At 41.7% G+C, this 10,989-nt stretch overlaps 1 protein-coding gene across 1 annotated transcript; it reads right to left on the minus strand.

Moving 5' to 3' along the window:
• Positions 1–7,566: 7,566 nt before the first annotated feature.
• On the minus strand, positions 7,567–9,861 carry hoxc11a (homeobox C11a). The gene is made up of 2 exons (XM_030118950.1): positions 9,135–9,861; positions 7,567–7,799 (listed from the first exon to the last, which is right to left on the minus strand). The coding sequence occupies exons 1-2, from the start codon at positions 9,859–9,861 to the stop codon at positions 7,567–7,569; spliced, it is 960 nt and encodes a 319-aa protein (XP_029974810.1).
• Between the last annotated feature and the right edge of the window lie 1,128 nt (positions 9,862–10,989).

The following is a 10,989-nucleotide window of genomic DNA, read 5'->3' on the forward strand; positions in this document are numbered from 1 at the left end:
TTTTATTTCAATGCAGAGGATCAAGTGTTTAAATGAAATCTGGTGAAGTCATTCTGTGGTTTTCCTTCTTGCTCTTTCGTTAATGTTTTGGAGGAGAAGCCCTGAAGGATTCCTCACTAGACAAGAAGTCGTTTTTTTTGTTTCACTTCTTGTTGTTTGTTTTCTGCAGTGTGCTTTGTTGTTCCTACAGATTTAGACAGGTAAGATAAAACGTGGAAGACTATCTTGGAAATATAAGATCTATTTCGCGAGTGTCAGACTGAAAGTAATCAAATTAATAGCGCGCAATAGACTGAAACGTTAATACGCGATTGTATTTAATGTTTAGGACTGGGATGTCTTTAAAATGTCTTTCACTCATGTCTGTGCAGCATTACAACCACTGTTATTATTGCACTGGGACCAGCTTTTTGCACATCCTTTCGTTGTACCGCTGCGACACAATGTTGCACCAGAATCCTTTTAAAATAAATTGGCCACTTAGACACCAGTTAGTTAACTTTAACCAGACTGGACTAATTCGCGAAACAGCATCTGGCTGTTTAACTGGTTTAGAGTCGTAAACGAGGCTACAAAAATGAAACTACACTAAAATTCGTCCGCAAAACGAAGGATGATTGTTCCTGTGACGGTAAAGAAAATGATATGAAGAACTGCATCAATGCATCTTTATTTGTTTCAACACAAAACATCTACAAGCTGATAAATTATCAATTGCTTATCTGAAGAGCATTGTTACATTGTTTTCCGGAATTGCACCATGTTTAAATGTGTAGTAGTTTTTAGAATAGGTTCGTTGACAAAAAGTGCATCCCAGAGTTGTGTGCGTATTAATCCATTTATTTTTTTTCTTTTTGACGCCTTTAAAATTTAATGTTGTTGGATTTGAGGCGATAGTTTAACTATTTCCTAACTCGTATTATAATATATTTTTTTCTATGAAGACAGCAGCAATGGAATAAAGAAATCCTGATGCATAACGCAGATTGTGAAGGCTGCTTTTAAAATGCCCTGAATAAAATAAAATATGCGTCTTTCGTAGCACACAAGTTTTAATCTGGTTGAAGACGCAAATTTTGGGAAATACTTCAACTCAGAGACACCCGGTTCAAAATTGAAATTCAAGTTTAGACTTGATCTGTGTTTGGTTGGAATGTTTATGTCGATCCGGTGAATTTAGCCTCGAACAATCGCAATTTATCACAAAGCCCAAAAGCGCTTTGTTTGGTCAAAAATGCTTGTTACCTTCTTTTTTGTGGTAGTTGCTCCGAGCTGACGTCTGCTGCTGCAGTCGGGATTTATATTTCTTGAAATAAAACTAATAATAAAATGAAGCTGCTGCAGAAATGGCAGACTTTTCAAAACAATGCAAAAACGAAAACGTGAATACGGACACTATTGTGTATTATTTATTGATTTGTTTTAAAAGAAGAACAACGTTTCTTTTGTATATTTGAGGTACTAAATGCTCATTTTTTAATTCAGAAGCAACCACATCATCTTCAATGAGGCTGCAGAAATGAAACAACATGCCAAATGCGAAAAACTTTTACGCACGGTCACAGGAGCACAGCGGTGGATTATCCTACAATAAACATTGTTTGGGAACCCAACAGCATGAAAAAATAAGTTAAATAATGTGATAAAATTGTAGGCTAACAATAATATGAAATGCATATATTACTTATTTGTGGTGGCATTGCTGTTTTTCAATTATTTCCGCATTTTGGCCCTTCTTGTTTTGTTTAGGCAAACCACTCCGTCCGTCTGTCTGTGTGGTGTGCGCGGGTCAGAATCATTTTCAAAGGCAAGGGCAAGATATTTGTTTCTGTGAATATCTCCGAAAAGGGCATTATTTTAATGTGAACACTTGTACTTCTCCACAAAACAGAAATCCTAGTTTTTTTTAATGCACTGAATGTAAGTGAATAAATATTTTTAACAAGTGATTTGCGTCTTTTTTGTTCATCCTCTCCCAATACTACTCACAGGTTTGGAATGCAATAGTTCCAGATTATTAATGAAAAAAACTTGAATATCCGGTTTAAATGGTGAAATATTCATAAAACGTATCAATGAAGTTGCTAGAGAATGGCTATGGTTCCTGGATTTGCTTTTTAAGATGAAAATAATGTTTAGTTCCAGAAATATTCCGGCTTTAAAGCTATCACATTTCTGTGATGAGTCAGATACATGCCTCAGCTTCACTCGGGGTCACACTGAAAACCACACCTAGCCTATTTCACAAACTCGCGTGATTGACAAACGTGCAAAAAATGCTTTATGAAAAACACACCTGACCTGCAGGTTACTGAACTTATGGCTCGGAGATGTCACGCACATAAATTACACATGTACAAGGTGAAAGAAGGAATCAGTTTTAATTATGACTTTAACTTTCTTTTAATATGCGCATGTATGATAAAATATGGAGCGAACAGTGCGAGCTGGCGCCGTGACCCCGCAGACCTGAGCGCGAGGGGAATGTCACGCACCTGAAATGATAAAGGCAGCAGTGAACTTGTTGGGATGTCACACACACCCGGCACAACAACAGAACGCATATAGTGGAGGGAGAGGGAGGCGGTGCTGTGTATTGGATGTCACAGATGGGACAGTAATGTGCAGCTACAAGCCTGTTGGAACCATGGAAACAGCACTGAGATGTCTCTGGATGTGGAAGAAAAAAATATTCTGATGATGCCAAGATATGGTTCAGAAACACGAGTGTGTGGTTGGAGCAGAGGGAACACAATGACAGCGGATCTGAGCCTGGAACAGTCACTTTATATGAGAGAGAAGGCAGCAGTTGCTGCAGCACCATTTCTCTGGATTATTAAAGCATATAGGCTTACTCCTGTTATTACATACAGTATATTGAGTGTTAAGAACAAAAGGCCTATTCAGAGATCGGGGAAAGCTTTTGCTGGCCATGGCTACCTGTCTGCTTCAATAACAAAGTTTAGTTTGTTTATCCAGGTCTGTTTCTCTCGTGCAATAAAGAGCGGAGCATTGTTTCCCAATGAGCTTTTCCAACAATTTTAATAATTTGATTCCTCAATGTGCCTTAAGCTCTCTCTCTCTCTCTCTCTCTTTTTTTTTTTTGTCTCTTTGCCAACCATTTTCAGGAAACACTCAGGTAATTTCGCACATGGCCATGCTGTAATTTAGGGAGCATTAAACCGTATGAACACACACACACACACACACACACACACACACACACACACACACACACACACACACACACACACACACACACACTGTATTTTACTACGGTCTTTACACTTGTCTAAACTTCAGTCAGCACTGACCACTAAATTACCTTCCAATTGATTGCAAACCTGGAGGCTGTTCTCGTGATGTGAACAGGTATGGGCGCTGAATGCTGCGGGGCACGCGGCATGGTAGCGGGTTTCCTTATTGTACTAATCAGCAGCCACTGGGGCGACACAACTAATTTGCTCCTGGCAGCCACTTTGAAATATCTTTCCAGTTGGATGTGTGGAGGTTCTGCTTTGTGTCCTCTTTCATGCTGCTGTCCACTCCATGCGCAACGGCGAATTTATGGTGCCACAATCATGTAAGTTCTTAATTAAAAGCCAAGTGATAACCCGCCATCAAAGTGCAGCAGCATCACATTATTACCACTGACCACCTCACCGAGGAACCTGCGCACCGCAGCATCAGCGCACTGAACGCAGGACTTTCTACAAATGATGGCGGCATGATTAAATGACACTCTGCAAAAGCGCTTGGTTAAATTAAACTGTCCCAGGGATTAGTTGAAAGCAACAATGGCAGAAGATCTTTCTTTCTTTTCTTCTTCTTGTTTTTTTTTTTTTTTTTTTTTACAGGGACGAACTGTTTTATGGACCAATAGAGCAGGTTAGGTGCTGAGATGTAAGTAAAACATCTGAGTATAGAGGCATCCCCATTTCTATTGTTTAGCGTTTACAAAGAAAAAGAAAATAGCAAAACTCCAGGTTTCACTTCAAATTTTAAAATAAACGCAAGACACTAATTTTATCTGGTAAATATTTCGACTCTAAAATAAAGAAGCAAAATAGAAAATGTTACACACCATTAAAAAATATAATAGCTCTTAAAGTTTAAGCTTTTTCCCTCTATAGCAGTTTTAGCTTCTTTATAGTTCAGTTTTTATATTTACAGTGTATGCCAGTAAACTATATTGGCCAAACACTATTTCCAGAACTCATATAGCCATATGAATAATACTGATATTTATTTATTAAAAATAATACAAGGATATCACGTGTTACTGTACAACACGAGAACACTAATAACTCAGAGAAGTCTGTGTTTGAGTTAACGCATTTTTTTCTGTTTTTGCACTGCAACGATCAGCCCCTGTTCCCTCCTTATTCCTATAACACACACACACACACACACACACACACACACACACACACACCGCCATTTTCTTTCACCACAACACCCAAGTGCACGAGCCCAGACTGAGAGAGGCGCGGTGAGCAGCAGAGAGCACTCCAGTCACACGGCACGAGCGCGGGGAGAGGATGTCTCTAATCACGCCGCACGTTGTCACCGCGTCAGGAAACATTTTCAAGATCCCGGTGAGGAAACTAAAGAGCCACGGAAGGCTGGAGCCTCCTGGAGCCTGCCGGAGCCTGCTGGCCCCCGTGTGGTTGATGGACAACATTTGCAGGCGCATCTGCAGCGCGCGCGCTGTTAGTGACGTTGTGTGTTGGGGAGAAACCTACAAATTACGCACGTCACCGTCCCAGGGCCAAGGTTGGTGGGTGTGGCAAGAGAGGGGGCTCCTATAGCCTTGATCTCCGGGTGTCAGTCGTCCCTCTTTTGTGGGACCGGCCCCCTTGTCCTTCCTGATAATACACTCACATATGCAGATTAGCTCTGTTTTCCAGTCCTTGTGGATGAAACACTTTGCAGGATATCTTTTAAAAAATTAAATTCACAGTGACACTGTGGACACGGGCAGGCGCGGGCAGCTTCCATCCCTCCATTCCTCTCTTGGAAATTAAAGTAATTAAAATCCTCAAGTGGAAAATAACCCCAATTAACAAAAACAAACCGTGACCAATCAGAGGCAAATGCAACACAACACAACGCAAAATGACACGTTTTCGGATCAGGAGTCCTTTGTAAAGTTGAGAATCACGCTCCTACGCACGTACAGTCTTGTTTGCATTCACAGAACCACCCAGTATGACCTGTAGGACTACACTGCGACAACCACACAACACACCAACGCGTTTTTTTTTTGCTCTCGTGGAGAATACAAATCTAGGTTTCCTACAGTTTATACCAACATGCTTTAAAGCGTCTCATGCGTGAAAACGTATACATTTTACAAGGACAATAAAGTGTATTTACTGGGCGTGCTAAAGCCGGCAAAGTTACCTGCTGTAGTTTAATGCGAGGGGTCAAAGTTGGTCTGTGTACACATTCCATTTTCTGTTCCCACTCATTCTCATTGGCCCACTCCGCCGCGGCGCACATTTCCGGGCTAAAGGGGCTCCTTGATTCCACTTTATTGCAGCGGGTTAAAGGTGAAGGCCTTGACATTATTGAAGTTCAAAGACTACATTTAATTATAAATTGTACTTAATGCACACGTGCAATCATCATGCACATATGTTGGGCGCGCGGGAACACATACGAAATACACATGCGCTGGCACACGGCGCACACACACCTACACACACACACACACACACACACACTTAAAAAAAAAGAAGAAGGGGGGGATGGCAATAGCGATTTCCTTTCCCCAAGCTATCACATATTATAACTCCTAACACATGGTCCAATTAGTCAACAATTATTTTTTCATAACTCATGTATTGGAAAAGGCTGTGATTTGAAGTTAGCGCCGACAAATTGGCAATTATTCCTTAATACTAGAAGTCTATTTACTGCACAGCTCTGGAATTTCTCTAATTAGTTCAAGGACACGATAGGAATGAAAATATTAAGAACTTACATTAAAAGAATAATCCTTCGTCTACGGAAAGGCTGGAGGCTGAGAATTTTCGAGATTTCTCATTTCGCAGAGGAAGAATGCGAGCCAAGGGGCATGCATGGTGGCTGAGCGCAGGAGAGGATGGGGGTTGGTTTGACGTTGCACGACGCACAGAGTTGAGTTCATGTCGAAATCCCCTGGCAAGTTTTGTCTTTGGACATCCAGTCTTGCTTGTTTACTATTTACTGCGGAAGTGAACGCCATTTCCCCCTGAACAGACGGTGCAATTAAGAGAAAAAAATAGCCATTTAGTGCCTCTGTCTTTATGGCAGTGTCTAGACTACAAGAGTGGCGATTCCATTTAGTGGGCACTAAAAGAGGTTATCATTCCCCTTCTCTTTCTCCACATTTCTAAGATCTGGCCTCTATCTTCGTTTAACACGCGGGCTAAAATTCAAACAAGTTCTTCCAAGGTGGTTTAACCTCAAAAACAGCAGAAAATCTGACACACCAGTCCTCGGTTTCACAATCCACCCCTGCAAAATGTGTGTATCCTCACACACACACACACACACACACACACACACACACACACACACACACACACAAACACACACAAACCGACAAAGCGTCCACGGGTTATGTAAGAGGATCAGTAGTTTGGGATTTTACACACATTTATTTTTAGAAGGAGTTGCTATTTTGGAGAACGTCAACAAACTGCGCTTTTTTTTTTTTTTTTAAAGAATCCATAACATTTAGGGACAAAAAGCACAAAGTCATAGAAGTTTTGCCTATACGGTTGTGTTTATTTAATATAGGTATTATGTTAACGATACACAGGCCGACAATCTGTTCCTTCTCTCCGGAATCCAAAGCACCAATGTTTAAAGCAAATAATTTAACGAGTGTTGGCGTTAAAGCTGTAAAAGTAGTATGGGCAGTGTACTGAAAAATAGCAGCAGGGATATGGGGGGGAAAAGGAAATTCAACATACGCCTATTTACAGTCACGAATGCACATTGCATAGGCTACTCTGTACAGGAGGGGGATATACTTTCACAGATTGGACGTCACAGTTCTCAATGGCGAAAAATAAAATGCATCCTGGAGATTTTTTTCTAACGTGTTCGTACTCTGGTCGAGAAATAATTAGATAATGATATGCTATATACAAAGACCAGAGGGGGATAAGAGCTCAAAGTTGTCCGCGCAACAAGGATTCAAACCGTCTTTGTTACATTTTGATATTTCAACAAATATGTCTATATGAACAGTAGAATAAACACAATGGAGAATGGTGATAAATAGAGGGACATACTCAAGAACAGCATATAAATGATTATTGTGACCATGGAGGCCTTTCTGGGACAGAAACTCATCGCCGCCCGAAGGGCAACAAGAAAATGGCGACTTCTCCCCCATGCAGGCCCCCTTTTCCTCCACTGTCCACCTCAACGTTGCACTGTTGGTGATAAGGGCTCCTTTTAGAAAATGGTTATGCCCACGATTACAATTCAATGAGATAAGAGGAGGAGGGGGGTGAGGCCTGAAAAGCCACTGTCCAAGAAGACCGGGACACTTTCTGCTGCTGCGCCTCACAAGAGGGGGTTTCCAGAGAAGTACTGGAGGCGATCCCTGCTCAGCTTCTTCTCTTTCATTCTTCTATTCTGAAACCAGATTTTAACCTGCCGGTCGGTGAGGTTTAACATTCGGGAGAGCTGAAGCCTTTTCTCCTTGTTGATGTAAACGTTAAAGAAGAATTCCCGCTCCAGCTCACGAATCTGAAACTTGGAATATGGACACCTCTTCTTTCTTGTTCGTGGAGCGCCTGAAGAAGAGAATAAATTAAGAAAAAAATAAAAATAAAAATCAGAGTGTCTCTGGGCACAACAATTAATAATGATAATGCATTTGGAAAAAAAAGGAGGGATCAGAAGTGGCTTTGCTGCTGAGGTGGCGATAGGTTTGCCAGATGATCAGAATTCAGTCTCAGTGGTATTACTAATGATAACATTTCAGCCCACATTCATCAGGCGAAGTGGCTGAAGCTATCAGATAAACCAGCCATAAAGAGTGTTAAATATCCGAATCGCCCGGAGTAAATAATATCAACTTACAGCCTCTAAGTACGTGTTTATCTGTTATAAATACACAACAACAAAAGTATTTCACCGCATTATGTGCGCCACATTCCTCTGGAGCTAAACTAACTATTTACACAGTCTTCTGGCAGTCACTGGAAATGCGATGGCCTTTTCTGCAATGGCCTCACACCTCTGTGGCCCCACAATGTGCTATCAAAAAGCTTTTTTTTTTTTTAACTTGTTTTTGTGTGTGGAAAAAAAAGAGAAGAGCCGCTAATCCCAGCTAGCCTGGCTGAGCTAAGACAGTCTCCATGAGGCTGGACGCCAAGATGATCTATGTGCTGCAACAATACACATTTTTTTAACCCTTAAAACGAAGCATTCATTAATGTAGAGTATTAGCAGTGGTGTCAATAAGTGGCATTGAAATTATAAAGCTACGAGCAACGTGGGGATGTGGAAATGAATGAAATTCAGCTATTTTTAATGCGTAATGAGGAAATTGTACATTTTGCAGAGCAGTGGAGGAGCTCTCTTCACCATTTCACCTATTTAGTAGTAAATGGAGGTAAACGGTTGCAATTTTAGATAGACAGATAGATAGATAGATAGATAGATAGATAGATAGATAGATAGATAGATAGATAGATGGCAGACATTTAACCGTAAAGTGTGTAATACTCTTTGCAGCATGTCTTTTGCGGGCAAACTCAGTCCTAAAAGAAAATTCACAAGACGCCAAAAGCAATGTTCTGCCCAATTGGTTTTTACTCTCGACAGCCCAACGAGAAAATCCCTTAAAATGCCCAACGCAAGTTCATGATCAAAGTTAACATTTGTCACAATAGCTCTCTCTTAAAAATTTCACAGACTCTCACCATACAGGCGTCTGTGTATAACATCCCCCTTTTTTCAAAGCGCTTTCCCATCGTAAAAATTCTTCTCGTTGCAAGAAAGAGCTTTGTAGGGTTATAATAAAATCCTTTGAATGCTTATAAAACTCCACATAAAATCTGACCGACAAAACACCGGGCTAGTCCCCTTAACCTTCCCCCATTTTACTGCTTCGGTATACCTACTCGAGTGGCTGCTCTTGCTGGCGGTGCCGTCCTTGGTTGTTGCGGAGGAAGACGTGCAAGAGCCCGAATTTGTATGTTCCTCCTCATCTTCTGGGTCTTTTTCCTGCTCCGGGGCTCCGGGGACGGAGGCTGTGGGCTGCTGCTGCTGCTGCTGCTGCTGCTGGGAGTCGCTTTCCAGCTTCCCCCCCTCGCCCTTTTGTAAACAATTGTCTGACTGATTGTCCGTGCTGCTGCAGTACGCCGTCTCAAAAAAGCGGTCGAAGCCTTGCGGGAGGACGTTGTTTTTCCCCACGCCGGAGTAAAAACCTGTGGAGGGGTGATTGGAGCCCGGGTGGGTGTGATGGTGATGGTGGTGGCTGTACACGCTCTCGTTCTTCATAAGCATTTCTGTCATGGTGGATGGTGGAAGACAGTCCCTATGCACCAGATCCTCTCCCGAGTAGCACGATGCATAATTGCCTCTGTGGTGCCATTTACTCGCGGGGTCCAAGCCGTATGAAACTTCCCGTACCGGCTGCACTTGAGAAAGGTTTGTGGAATAAGGGTAGCTGATTTGCCGGGACGGGGCCTGTGGAAGAAACGAAGAGACGGCAGAAAACTCGGGGACGTAGTAGGTGCAGCTGGGGAGGTAGATGTTGGACGCGCAGCCCGTCCTGTCCCCAAACTCGGATGTCCGGTCTTTGCGCGTCTGAGAGCAGAAGTTGCCCAGATTCACCGAGTTAAACATCTTTCTCTCTCTCTCGTACTCCGTACTATAGATAGATGTTTTGGATACGAGCTGCAGCAGAAGGGAAAAATTTGGGAAGGCGAGATGACGCGCAATCCGTCTAAGTCGCCCCGCAGACACGTGATCGAAAGTAGATATTGTCATATATCAATTTGGAAGAGTTGGATGTGTAGGAGTGGTTGGCTAAAGGTAAGATCGAGGAGGTTCAAACGAGTAATTTCCAAACACTACAGGCTCACTAGGAAAACCAGTACCAGATTTTTTTGTTTGCTGGCTTATGACAATTAGAGAGATGTGTGCAGTGTGTGTGTTTATGTTTATGGGCTGCTGGGAGGCTAGCTGAACAGCTACAGCTCCTTAAAAGGCATAGCACAAACTGCACAGGGCTCTCACTGCTCTTTATTTCATAGTCTTATGGCGATTCACAGGTAAGATTATTATTATTATTATTATTATTATTATTATTATTATTATTATTATTATTATTATTATTATTATTATTTTATTATAACTACTACTACTTTTACACAAGAAGACGAAGAAGAATACAGGACTAATAGTAATATTAGGATTTAAAGCAGAAATAAATATTGTACCTGGTGCACCGATGCAAAACAAAGCACAAAGGCACTGGAGCTGAAAATATGACCAAATCGGATCTAATTCCATTCAGATTCAGTCTCATGAGGACAGTCACCGCTGCACAATATGCAAAAGTTAAAGAAATCCCAGTGGAAGGCTGATGTTTTCTGTCTCTCCCCAGGACATTTTCACACTGTACTCTGTGGATATGCGGGACTCTCTTCATCAGGATTTCATATCTGATATTTGATCCCCTCTTTTTATTATTCATAAGTGGCTACACAGCCACGCTGCACACGACATTACTAAATGCAGGCGTATTTTTCAAAATGATGCAACATAAAACTCGTCGCCATCAATATTTATTTATTTTTTTCTTGCCTCTCTCTCTCTCTTTCACCTAATGAAAAACATTGCTCCTTGGGAGCGACGGTGCACGGCTATAATAGCCTTGAAAGGTTTAGCTTGAACCAACCATTAGGCAATGCAGAGTACACTGCATGCATGTTGCCCGAGCAAGCCACAGTAAACGACACTCTCTCATTA

The sequence above is a fragment of the Salarias fasciatus genome, chromosome 20 (genome assembly GCF_902148845.1).
Source record: "Salarias fasciatus chromosome 20, fSalaFa1.1, whole genome shotgun sequence".
NCBI classification, from domain to species: domain Eukaryota; kingdom Metazoa; phylum Chordata; class Actinopteri; order Blenniiformes; family Blenniidae; genus Salarias; species Salarias fasciatus.